This window comes from Geotrypetes seraphini, chromosome 4 (genome assembly GCF_902459505.1).
Source record: "Geotrypetes seraphini chromosome 4, aGeoSer1.1, whole genome shotgun sequence".
Taxonomy (NCBI): Eukaryota; Metazoa; Chordata; class Amphibia; order Gymnophiona; family Dermophiidae; genus Geotrypetes; species Geotrypetes seraphini.
This window is the reverse complement of record NC_047087.1, coordinates 146,896,357-146,910,032: the sequence shown is the minus strand read 5'-3', so window position 1 is coordinate 146,910,032 and position 13,676 is coordinate 146,896,357. Positions and strand designations below refer to the sequence as shown.

Here is a 13,676-nt window from a genome sequence, read left to right as displayed (position 1 = left end):
TACCCCTTCCATCTACTGTCTACCCTCTTTCTCTGCCCCTTCCATTCACTGTCTGCCCTCTCTGCCCTTTCCATCCAGTGTCCGCCCTCTCTCTCTCTCTTCTGTATGGCATCTTCCTTCTATGTTCCTTCAATAAACTGTCTATTCTGTGCCCCTTCTCTCCTTTGTACATAATTCATTTCAGCTTCACCCCCTCTCCATTTTCTGTTTCCACCCCTTCCCCTAGGCTCTGGCATCTGGCATCGCTCTCTTCTCCTTCCTTCCCACTCAACTACATGGCTTGGCATCTCTCTCCTCTTCTATCTCTCCCTCCCCTTCCTTGCTCTGGCATCTCCTCTCCTTCCTTTCCCTATGGTCTGGCATCTGTCTCCTTAGTTTCCCTTCCCTCCCCCATGCCCTGGCATCTTTCTGTTCTCCTTCTCTTCTATCTTGCCCTCCATTATCTAACATCTCCTCTCCTTCCTTGCCCCTGGTCTGGCATGTGTCTCCTTCCCTTCCCTCACCTTCTATGGTCTGATGGTCTGGTTTATCCTTTCCTTCTCCTCCCTACCATGGTCTTGGCATCTCTCTTTCTTCTTCTCTTCCTTCCCTGGTCTTCCTTCCCTCTGCATTTCTCCCCCCCCCCCAAGCAGCGCAGCCTTCATAATTCACTGCTCTTGCTGGCTTCGGGCCTTCCTCACTGCCAGAAACAGGAAGTAGGTGGGACTCAACATAGCTGCTCCTAACATATTCCTCACAACATATTTCTCAAAGCAGTTTATCCATTCCTTTCCTGATAAAAATTGTGACTGTTGCCACTGCCGGAAGCTGTCGCTATGGGAGCGAATGAGCTACTCCTAACATATCTGCCTGCCAGCCCTGAAGCTCAAGGAGTCGCCCATGGTAAGGAGCCCCTTTTGAGCTCTTCCCCTCACAAATTCTTTTCTTACTCCTGGGCCCCCGACTGCCTGGTGAGGTGAGGTCAGCTTCCCTCCATTCTACTCCCTCACTGCTCTCTCGCCCGCCACCCATAAGTGAACTAAACCCAAGCCAAGGGACTCTAACACTGCGCGTAACGGCTTCTCATCCCCTCCCTCCTCCTCATTACGTAACTTCCTGTTTCGGTGGAGAAGGGAAGCCAGAGTATGCAGTGTTAAAGCCCTGCTGCTTGGGTTCAGTTCATAACTGTGAGGCCCAGGGAAGCTGCCCTGTTTGCTCCCCTCTAACATTGGCCCTGGGCCCCCCTGATGTTTTCGGGCCCGAGGTATGTGCCTATTTAATCCGGCCCTGTGAGCTGGCCAGGTCCTGCTGCAGCAAAACATCCCCAAACCATGACACCTCCATGCTTCATAGTTGGTATGCTGTATTTGGTGTACGCCAAACATGTCCTCTTTTCTGGTGTCCAAATAATTCAATTTTAGGCTCATCTATCAATAGAACACTATTCCAGAAGTCCTAGTGTTTGTCTACATTCTGTAAGACAAACTTCAGTCTGGCCTTCATGTTTCTCTTAGAGTGCAAAGGTTCCTCCTTGCATACCTCTCATACAAGTTAAATTTGTGCAGTCTCTTTCTGATTGTAGAGGCATGCACTTTCACATCAACAGTAGCAAGAGCCTGCTGTAGGTCTTGTGATGAAATTTTAGGTTTTTTGGAGACTTCTTTTAGCATTTTGCAGTCTGCTCTGGAGGTCAACTTGTTTGAATGGCCAGACCTGGGCATGTTGGCAGTTGTTTGGAAAGTCCTCCACTTGTACACTATTTTCTGGACTGTGGAATGGCTAATGTTAAATTCTTTCAAGATCTTTTTAAATCCCTTATCAAACTTATAAGCTGCTACAATCTTCTTTCTGAAGGCCTCAGACAGCTTTTTTGATCTATCCGCAGCAGTCATGAGCACACCAAACTAAATGTCTGAGGTTTAAGTAGGGAAAACCTCCTTCAAAATGCTGAGTAATGATGTTCTAATTATGTGCACCTGATGTGGTATACCTGTGTGTGATTTGAGCCACTTTAGTGGGAAGATATGTGGCGGTGTCCTAATTTATTCCTCAGTTAGAATATACATTTTTGTGGATATCTTTTGTTTCATGAGTAAAGGAAGGAAAATTTTTGTTGTTTACCTGTAATTACATCACTTTCTTTTCCAGTCTTCTAGATAAGGGAACACATGAAAGCCACATAATTGGAAGATTGCAGCCACTGCCGCCACTAAGTATTTTGTGAATACTCTGGGTGCTAATGCCAGTCCAAATGGTAGTTCTTTGTACTGAAGTGGTGTGCTCCCACTCGAAAGCGGAGATATTTCCTGTGGGCTGGGAGGATGGGAATGTGTGTGTATAGGTTTATTTGAGATCTAGACAGCAGAGCTAGTCATTTCAAGCTTTTTAATTTTCTGTGTTGCCTCCTCTAAGCGATCACCAAATAAGTCATATCCCATGCAGGAAATATTGGAAAACTGATCTTGTATATCAGCATCAAGGTAAGATATTCTGAGCCATGCTTGCCTATGCATGGCAATGGACACTGCTGAAGTACAAGAAATAATATCAAAGGAGCCAAAAGTAGAATGCACCATGTACTTTCGTGTTTCAAGTAGGTCACAAAAGATGTGTTGAAAGATATTTAGATGTTCTGAAGGAATGTATTGTTCATAAAGAGATAGCTTTTGAATAAGGGATTTCATATAAAAAGTCATATAAAAGTTGCAATTTAAGATCCTGCTGGCAAGCATGAAGCTTTGGAATACCCTGCAACCAAACTTGTAGAGTGTTCTATCTTCTCTTCTAGGTTCTCAAGAGGTTTGAGGGACTTAATCTTTAATTCCCACAAGGATTCTGTAATTATCTCTAGCAATGCAGGAATTCACCTTGACTCCTCATGGTCCCAGAGGCGTCTGTGCATCTGTGCTTCACTGAATCCACCAAGTCATGACCTGAGAGCTCTAAGGGTAATTTTTGACCTCCCAAACTGAGCCACCTGTGAGTAGGATGCCCTAGAAGGACCAGAGGGGGCCAAGCCCCATGCTCCCATTCCCCACCCCTCACGTGCCCTGCTTGTGGAATATGGATGAAGACCTAAAAATAAAAAAAAATCTAAATCAGAGCAGATCAGAAAGACGCCTTCCAAATCATTTGTAGAAGGAAAAAAATGAGGAGTTAGGGTAAAGCCCAGAGATATAGGAGGCGGAGCTGAGAGAAAAAGGTAGATGATGCCTTCACCAAACTCACAAGTAAAGGAGAATAAACCACTCGTTCAAGACTCATATGCCTATTACACTAGAAACTATCACTGTACCAGTCCCAAATCTTGCAAACATAAGTGAATTTTATATATATATATATATGTATATACAGTATGGCCCTGATTCTGTATAGGACACCCGGGAGAGGTGTCCTATACAGAATCGGGCCTACACTAAATCCCAATTCTGTAACCAGCGTCCATGTTACAGACGCCGGTTAGAGAATCGGGTTAGATTAGACACAGGCCGCTACACTTATCGCGGCAAGGGATATGTATAGCGGCTGCCTGTCCCAAAACCGGCAGGAGGATGCCCAACTCCTCCTGCCGAACCCCGGACCCCGAAACACCCCCAAAACACGTAATCGCCGGCAGGAGGATGCCCAACTCCTCCTGCCGGAACCCCTCGGACCCCCCCCCCCCCCCAAACTCGTAATTGCCGGCAGGAGAATGCCAAACTACTGTCGGAACCCCCTGGCCCCCCTCCCCCCCAAACTAGTAATCGCCGGCAGGAAGATGCCCAACTCCTCCTGCCGGACCCCCCGGACCCCCCTCCCCCCAAACTCGTAATCGCCGGCAGGAGGATGCCCAACTCCTCCTGCCGGAAAGCCAGACCCCCTCCGGACCCCCCCAACTAACCTCCCTCCTCCAACTAACCTTTAAATGTCCAGCCGACAGGCCCGCCTCGTGGAAATGAGATGGGCCCGCCCCTTCCCGGCCCATCCCCGCTAAATCTAAGACCTGATTGGCCCAGGCTCTAGAACCCTGGACCAATAGCAGGTCCCCCATCCCCATTAATCCTAAGGCCTGATTGGCCCAGGTTTCTAGAGCCTGGGCCAATCAGGCCTTAGATTTAGCGGGGATGGGCCGGGAAGGGGCGGGCCCGTCTCATTTTCACAAGGCGGGCCTATCGGCTGGACGGCAGCAAGACCCGTCAACCGACCAACATTTAAAGGTTAGTTGGAGGAGGGAGGTTAGTTGGGGGGGATTAGGAGGGGGTCTGGTTTTCCGGCAGGAGGAGTTGGGCATCCTCCTGCCGGTGATTACGAGTTTGGGGGGAGGGGGGTCTGGGGTCCGGGGTTCCGGCAGGAGGAGTTGGGCATTCTCCTGCCGGTGATGGGACAGGCGGCCGCAACTGCTATACTTATTGCAGCAGGGAGATCTCTTGCCGCGATAAGTATAGCGGCCGCATCTACTTACAATGTAGACCAGCATTTTGCTGGCCTACATTTTAAGCGTCTCTTCCTCTACTAGGGCCGCCTAGGTTCGCCTAAGGCCCTTAGGCGAGCTTAGGCATCTTGCGGGCCTCCCTAGGCTCCCGGAGGCGCCTTCAATATAGGCGGTCTGCCTGGGGAGCATTTTTTTAAAAAACGTGCATCCCGATTGGCTGATTAGACAGCTGTAGGACGCCTACAGCTGCCTAAAATCGGGACGCACTTTGCAGAATCAGGGCCTATCTGTATATATATATATATTTTTTCAGATGGCAGGTACTCTGACCCCACTTGCAGATGCACAGCATAGTACTAAATTCTGTGTGACATTCCTTAGCTCTCTGCATTTTTCATTACCTCCCCATCAGCTTTCATTTTCATGCTGAGTAGTCCTGCACCTCTCAAGGAAGTAAAGCAGATCTGAAAAGGTGCATTTTGGATCTCGGTTTCTTCCAGTAACAGAAAGTTCTGGTTTAGCCACATGACAACCTCGAATAAAATAATACATTGGTTAAAGCACATTAGACCAAGTATCTGCAGGATGACATTATGCTTTCATCAATAATAAACATGAAGAAAGCAATCATCAAGTTCTAATACAAAATACACTTTTCCCTCCGTATTTGCTGTGATAGGAGATTAACAGAACCACAAATACTGAAAAATCGCAAATAACTTTTTTATATGTTATTTGCTGTTTTCTATTAAAAACCATCGTGAATATGATGAAACCGTGAATAACATGGTGTGAGACCTGGCCTGTTTCTGAAGGAGAGGCAAAACACGGTGAACAAAGTGCTGGGAATTGACGATATTCTATGTAAACGCTTGGAATCAGTGATTTCTCCATGACAAGATAAAGGCAAGAAATTACACTGATAGCGAGAATATGATTCAAACCTTTAAATATCTGAAAAGAATTACTGAACAAACAAGCCTTTTTCAAATGTGAAGTTCTATCTAGAAGATATGATATGAAGCTACAAGAAGGTAGAGTCAATATCAATATCAGGAAATATTTTTTTAATGGGTAGGGTGGGGAATGCCTGAAATTCCCTCCCAAAAAGAGACAGTGAATCCCAAAACAGTGCTGGAATTCAAAAAGGAGTGAGATATACACAGTGGATCCCTAAAAGGCAAGAAGAGGTCAACCAAGCATACAGCACTTCAATTATGTGATGACTTTTACAAGAAGATACAAACCAAGCATTGTACACTTCAGTAATGTAAGGAGAAATGAGGACTTATCTGATGATGCTCTTTTTTTTAGTAATTTTTATGTGCTTTATTATTTTTTTTTTTTTTTAAATATCTATTATTTTCTTAATGAGGTATTTATATATCCATGACTTACACTCTAGTACACACATAACTAGTCCTTTTTATTCACAGTTAATTAACCAGAAAGCATTTTAATATGTTTTTATTGTTTTTACACCTTATTAATGTCTGTCAAATTACCTTGTACAGCTGTGGTTTATTACATAGATTCATTTTTATTTAATGTTTTTAAAGTAGGTATTATCTACATATTGATATATAACAATGGATATTGTCCAATTTGGTTATAATCACTCATGTTTACATATAGTTGTCATGCCCTTTAATTGTTAGTGCAGCTATTCTGTTCTACATAAACTTATCCAATTCAAGCCTATTCCTACTTTTTTCCAATTGACCCTGCCAACTACCAGAACCTTTTACTTAAATATAAGATCCATGAGGAACAAGTCCATACTGATCAAGGACTGGTTGAAAGAATTTAACCCTGACTTTGTTCTATTCACAGAAACATGGCTGCTATCTGATAATGATATTATCGTCCAAGACTGCCTTCCCCCAGGCTTCAAGATCCTATCGTTAGCTAGAGCTTGGGGAAGGGGAGGTGGTAGCTATAAGACCACTTAAACTGCTCTATTCTAAGTTCAAAATCTACTTCCAACCTAGAAATTCTTTCACTCTCATTATCATCCAAATCCCTAGCGGCTGCTTTAACAACAATACTGTTCTACGTTCCACCAAAAAAATAGAATCTAGCCAAAGAGGAATTCTCTGAATTTTTACTATCTAATTCTTTACTAAGCCCTTACAACTTACTATGTGGAGATAATAATATTCACCTCGAGAAAATAGACCAACCAGAAACTACAGAATTTTGGTCACTCATCTCCTCATTAGGTTACTTCAAACCTCCTCCAGTTAAAACCCACCAAAGAGGCCATCAGTTAGACTTAGTTACTTTCTCCACTAGAGAACTGCCCAATCCCAAAATTTACTGGAAACAAGAATACTGGACCAATTCACTATGGTCTGACCACAGACTCTGTAATTTTGAACTCGACTGCCAACTAAAGACAACTAAACCAACAAACAATAACTCCAAAACAAGAAATAAAAAATTTCATACTAGCAGAGGTAAGATAAATCCCGTTGAGTTCTGGTCTCACTATGAGACTGTATATGAACGAAATGAAGAAACCGAACAATTTATGAACTCATGGACTAATGATAGCACTAACATTCTAAATGAAATGGTTCCCATTAAAACCCATAGAAAAAGACTTAGACTAGAGGGATGGTTTGATATAGAGCTGCTGATGACAAAAAATGGAAAAAGGACAAAACAGAGGAGAACCAAAAGGAACACAAAAAACACCAAAAGGAGTGTCATCGAGTGGTTAGGAAAGCAAAAAAAGAATATGAAGAGAGACTGGCAGAGGAAGCAACAAACTTCAAATCATTCTTCAGGTACGTTAAGGGGAAGCAACCAGCAAGGGAGGAAGTGGGACCCTTGGATGATGGGGACAGAAAGGGAGTGGTAAAAGAGGAAAAGGAGATAGCTGACAGGCTAAATAAGTTCTTCACGTCAGTTTTCACGAGGGAGGACACAACCAACATTCCGGAGCCCGAGGAGATCGTAAAAGGAGAGCAGGATGAAAATCTGGTCCAACTAGAGGTGAGCAAGGTGGATGTCCTCAGGCAGATAGACAGGCTAAAGAGCGACAAATCGCCAGGTCCGGATGGCATTCACCCAAGGGCACTCAAGGAACTAAGGAACGAAATAGCTGAGCCACTTCGACAAATATGCAACCTATCCCTAAAAACTGGAGAGATTCCGGAAGACTGGAAAATAGCAAATGTCACGCCCATCTTCAAGAAAGGCTCAAGGGGAGACCCAGGAAACTACAGGCTGGTGAGCTTGACCTCGGTCCCGGGAAAGATGATGGAAGCACTGATTAAAGACAGCATCTGGGAACACATCGACAACTATGGGCAGCTAAAGTCGAGCCAGCATGGCTTCTGCAAGGGCAGGTCATGCCTCACAAACTTATTATACTTCTTTGAGGGGGTAACCAGCCAGGTGGATAAAGGGGAATCCATAGATATCATTTACCTTGACTTCCAAAAAGCCTTCGACAAGGTGCCACACGAAAGACTACTAAGGAAGCTATGGAACCATGGGGTGCAAGGGGAGGTCCACCGATGGATCAAAAACTGGCTGGCGGACAGGAAACAGAGGGTTGGAGTAAAGGGACATTACTCAGACTGGCAATGGGTCACGAGCGGAGTTCCACAGGGGTCGGTGCTGGGACCGTTCCTATTCAATATATTCATTAACGACCTGGAAGCAGGAACAAAATGTGAGGTTATTAAATTTGAGGATGACACCAAACTATATCGCAAGGTCAATAACATGGAGGACTGCGAAGATCTCCAAAAAGATCTGACAACACTGGAAAAATTGGCCAAAAAGTGGCAAGAGTTTCAACATAGGGAAATGCAAGGTCATGCATATAGGGAAAAAAAACCCGATGTTCACTTACAAAATGGGGGGATCAGCGCTAGGGGTGAGCGACCTTGAAAGAGACCTGGGAGTGATGGTAGACACAATATTGAAGGCGTCGGCGCAGTGTGCCACGGCCTCAAGGAAAGCAAACAGAATGTTGGGTATCATTAAGAAGGGTATCACGACCAGGACAAAGGAAGTCATCCTGCCACTGTATCGTGCTATGGTGCGCCCGCACCTGGAGTACTGTGTTCAGTTCTGGTCGCCATACCTCAAGAAGGACATGGAGGTACTTGAGAGGGTCCAGAGAAGAGCAACTAAGCTAATAAAGGGCATGGAGGACCTCTCATATACTGACAGACTGAAAAAGCTAGGGCTTTTCTCCCTGGAAAAGCGGAGACTTAGAGGAGACATGATAGAAACCTTCAAGATCATGAAGGGCATAGAAAAAATAGACAGGGACAGATTTTTCAAATTAAGGGGATCAATAAGTACAAGGGGGCAGTCAGAGAAATTGAAAGGGGAGAGGTTTAGAACAAACGCCAGGAAGTTCTTTTTCACACAGAGGGTGGTGGATACATGGAATGCGCTACCAGAAGATATGATAAACAGGAGCACGCTACAGGAGATCAAAGAAGCTTTGGATAGGTACTTGGAAGACAAAGGGATTGAGGGGTACAGATAAGAGTAAAGGTAGATTATAGGGATGGGATTAGAGGTAAGTTACAAAATTAATCAGGGACCACTGTTCAGGCACTAGGCCTGATGCGCCGCCGCGGGAGCGGACCGCTGAGCAAGATAGACCTCTGGTCTGACTCAGCGGGGGCAACTTCTTATGTTCTTATTAAGAAAATCGGAAAGACTATGATTATACTTATTACCTGGTTAGCTTTCTATACTTGTGTTACATCCCAGCTCCTCCCTCAGTATCCCACGATCCCTTGATTCCTGAGGGATAAAGGGATCGTGGGATACTGAGGGAGGAGCTGGGATGTAACACAAGTATAGAAAGCTAACCAGGTAATAAGTATAGAAACCCAACAGGTCGTGCATGTGCAAGACCAGAGGGTTAGGACTTCGATGGGAAGATAGGACTTCAATGAGAAACCAAGGTGGCAAGGGAGCCCCTTCTGGTGATTCAGACAGGTCGTGACCTGTTTGGGCCGCCGCGGGAGCGGACTGCCGGGCAGGATGGACCTATGGTCTGACCCGGCGGAGGCACTGCTTATGTTCTTATGTAAAATCAGGAGCACAAGAGCATAGAGTTGCCTGGAGTTCAAAATTAAAAAACTACAAAAATCTTTCCATAGAAAAATGAAAAAACTTCTATGCCCAAAAAATCGGTAACGTTTCAAACAATAGTAGCAGCCTTTTTAAGCTGGTAAATGATCTATACAATATTGAAACATTTATTGACACTACCGAAGAATCTACTCTAACCGCAAACAGCATGGCAGATTTTTTCAATTCAAAAATTAAAAAACTGAGATCTTCTCTACCCGCCCCGGCCAAGCCCCACTGGTGTTACCCCATTCTGCAAGATTCTGACGATTCAAGAGCTGATCTGAATTGGAACAAATTTCCAACCATCGACTGGCAAACTTTTAGTAAATTCTACAATAAGTATGCTAATTCCTACTGCAAATTGGACACCTGTCCTCCAAATATCATGAAATCTGCCCCTATCAATTTTAAGGTCAAGATGTTGACTTGGATAAACTTTCTACTATCCTCAGGGAAGTTCCCAATGGTACAAGGTCACATTATGATTACACCCATTATAAAAAATGCTAAAGAACCTTCTAACATTGCTTCTTAGACCCATCGCCAATATCCCTCTGGTAACCAAAATATCAGAAGGGGTGGTAAATACCAAACTCACTACATATTTGGAGAAACACAACATCTTACACAACAACCAATCCGGCTTCCGATCAGGGCACAGTACCGAAACAATTATAGCCTCTCTGTTTGATTACCTTCACCTTCTTTTCAGCCAAGGATCAAGTGCTCTGATATTGCAACTTGGTCTGAGTAGTGCATTTGATTTGGTTGACCATGCTATTCTGCTTGACATCTATCGGAATCTCAGGCCATGTTCTCTATTGGTTCCATGGGTTCCTGGGAAATAGATCCTATAAGGTGTTTAAGGACGATACCATCTCCTACAGTTGGGAAAACCCCTGTGGGGTCCCACAGGGCTCCCCTTTGTCCCCCACCCTGTTTAACATCTATCTTGCCTCCCTAAGAAACCTCTTGCAGAGTCTACAGCTCAAATTCTTCATCTACGCAGACGACATCACCATAGTCATTCCGCTATCCTGCTTTACACCAGAGCTGCTAAATTCTCTATCATCTATTCTAAATCAGGTCGAACTTTGGATGTCAGCGTTTCGTTTAAAGTTAAACCCAGAAAAAACTAAATTCTTCTTGGCAGCCCCAAATGACAAAATCAAGGAAACCATGCTACATGTGAATGGGCTGGACTACTGTATTGAGCAATCCTTAAAAACACTAGGAGTCACTTTAGATAAGCATCTCACTTTGGAGAAACCTTCTGACCTAGTATTTAAGAAAAGTATATCGGTGCTCTGGAAACTCCGCACCATAAAAAAATACTTTGACGACGCCTCTTTTCGTCTGCTGGTACAATCTTCTATTCTGAGTGTTCTGGATTACTGTAATATCATATACTTAGGCGCCTTCAAGAAAATCACCAAGAAGTTGAGGTTGGTCCAAAATACTGCCGTCCGTCTCATCTTTGACTTGAAGAAATGGGAGCACATAACCCCTTTCTACTACAAGCTGCACTGGCTACCGTTCGAATCCAGAGTTCTATTTAAGTTCTCATGCATCTGTTACAAAACAGTATTTGGTATGTCGCCGGACTATCTTTACCCTCACTTCAACCTGAGCCACAACAATAAGAGCTCCTGCAGAATAAATCTGTTCGCTTTTCCCTCACTAAAATCGTGTCACCTTAAAAGATTCTTCGAAAGAACCTTCTCCTTTCAAGCACCAAACTAAATTCATGGCTAGCCAAAATTATACTTGATGCCTCTTCATATCTCAATTTTAGAAAGCAGATTAAAACTCAGCTATTCAACAGACTGAATCCCTAATCGTTCCCCATGATTATCCCCTCTCACTCTTCTAAGATTGCTGCTCTCTCCTCACGGCTTGTATACATTTTTTCCTTGTATGCTTCTTCCTTATGGCGTGTATGCATTTCTCCTCACTTAAATTGTAAGCATGTCCTTATTGTATCTATTGCATGTATTCTACTGCATGTACTTATTGCTACATGTACTTATTGCATGTACTTATGCATGTCCTTATTGCATGTACTTTTTGTACATATGCAAGTATTTTTGTTAAAATTGTAGACGTATAACCAACATGTTAACTTTTATTGCTTTGTTCATCTTTTTTGTTACCAACTGCAACTGCACTGTTTGTATTGAATCTAACTGCTGTGAACCGCCTAGAACTCCCTGGGTATGGTGGTATACAAAATAAAAATTATTATTATTATTATTCTTAACTCTAGGAATGTGTTGTAACTCTGTATTAAGCTTCACACCGCAAATAAGCCATGTAGTAAATTTGTGCTTCTATCATCTAAGACTATTGTGGCAACTAAAACATGTGCCTTTGCCCCATGCTTTCATTACTCGTCACTTAGATTACTGTAACATATTATTTCTAGGGTCAAGCATAGCCAATCTATCACACCTACAGCTAATGAAAACACTGCAGCTAGACTCCTATTAGGCGCACACAACTATGACCATATTACTCCAATTCTGTTCGAGCTGCACTGGTTGCCAATAGCTAAGTGGATTGAATTCAAGCTACTTTGCCTAGTTTTCAAAGCCTGGCATCTTCTACTTCCTGATTATCTACATAAAAAACTAACCAAATATCAACCCAGATATTTCATGACCAATTCGAAATCCCAGATCCAAGAGAAATAAAACTTCAAACAACTAGGAAAAGAGCCTTCTCATATGCGGGTCCCTGCCTTTGGAATGCCATACTTCATGACTTCTTTGAAGGAACATCTTACTTCTCCTTCCAGAAACTATTGAAACCTATTCTTTTTCATTTTCACTATGGATACATCCAAAGTCCACTAACGAATGTCTCTTGCTAGCTACTGTATCTGGCGCTAGCCTTTCTCGGATGAAAAAATTGAGGTGTTTGTTCTGTTTATTGGCCCAAAATGAAGCTCAAAACTAGAAACTGTCTAGAGGGTTTTTTTAATCTCTCTTGTTTTTCCTGATATTGATTTATAAATTTATATTGTTAGTTTAACTATTCTATTTTTCCTTATTTTGTAACCATAATACTCATTTTCTTGGATCTTTGGGGTTCTTTTTTTTTTTTTTTCTTCAATGTTCTTTACTTTCCCTGGGGTACTTTCTTTTACTTCTCTCTGTAATTTAAGTGATGTCTTCTCTTGTATGCTTTAGATTATGAGCCCATCTGGGACAGAGAGAGTAGCTCAATGCCTATATGTTAGTATTGTAAACTGCTTAATACTTATGTTCAAGCATATATCAAATGCAATAAATCCAATCCTGGCTTGTTCTCTGAGAGACTCTTAAGGCCCCTCTCCCTTGAGTTGGAAAGGGGGACCAAAGCACATGCAGCCAACCCTAAATGGTATTCTATGACAGCAGTGGGGAAGAGGGGAAAAGGCTTAGCATTACTCAATGCAGCAGCACTCTTGGGCAAAAGGAAAGGCCAAGACTAATCTAGTCCTAAGACAAAGCTAGCATATTTCTTTTTTCTGGGGTTGGTTTTTTTTTTTTTTTTTTAAATACTGGTCAGATGGAAGTCTTAAATAGTAGTTATCAACATGGGCTACCATTAAGACATGTACTTTTACCACTAACTCATGCGATTTAGGTACAGGGTCCATTTTATGCAATGAGACCTAGATACTAACTGGGATCATTTTAATGGAAGCACCCCTTGATAACTTCCCCCTAAAGTCACCCCACCCAACCTAGCAGACTAGTCACTGACTGCACAGAATGCCTCAACTACCATCTGCTGGAAACTGAGAAAAACTGACTAATAAGTGACTATACAGTATACTTAAATGATGATATCACTAGCTTGTGGATCTCAATCTTCATCTATAGGGAAAAGGCAAACCCATAGTTGGACAGGTCTGGAAGGACACTAAAAAAGAAGATCCGTTTTATAGGGTAGGTAGATGGGTAGTGGGGGCTTCTGGGCTTGTAGTCTACTGGGTGAAGGAGTCCACAACTTCAGCAGCCTAGCTTTTTGTTCTTTCCATTAATTTCCTATAGAAGTAAAGAGATGTTAAAATTTCCCCATTCAAGGCTGAATAAATAAGACTGCAGATTTATTTCACTTGATATACCACTAATATACAAAAGAAATTAAAGCAGTTTACAATAGCAAATTAAAAAACTTTTCA

General features: G+C 43.0%; 1 protein-coding gene across 6 annotated transcripts in view; it reads right to left on the bottom strand.

Moving 5' to 3' along the window:
* Positions 1-13,676, bottom strand: part of BBS2 (Bardet-Biedl syndrome 2) — an 876,805-nt gene that overhangs the window by 226,626 nt on the left and 636,503 nt on the right. For all 6 annotated transcript variants that reach the window (XM_033940623.1, XM_033940626.1, XM_033940622.1 and 3 more), the window contains one exon: positions 4,792-4,923. In XM_033940623.1, coding sequence (XP_033796514.1) covers positions 4,792-4,923 — 132 coding nt within the window. The remainder of the gene's footprint in view (positions 1-4,791; positions 4,924-13,676) is intronic.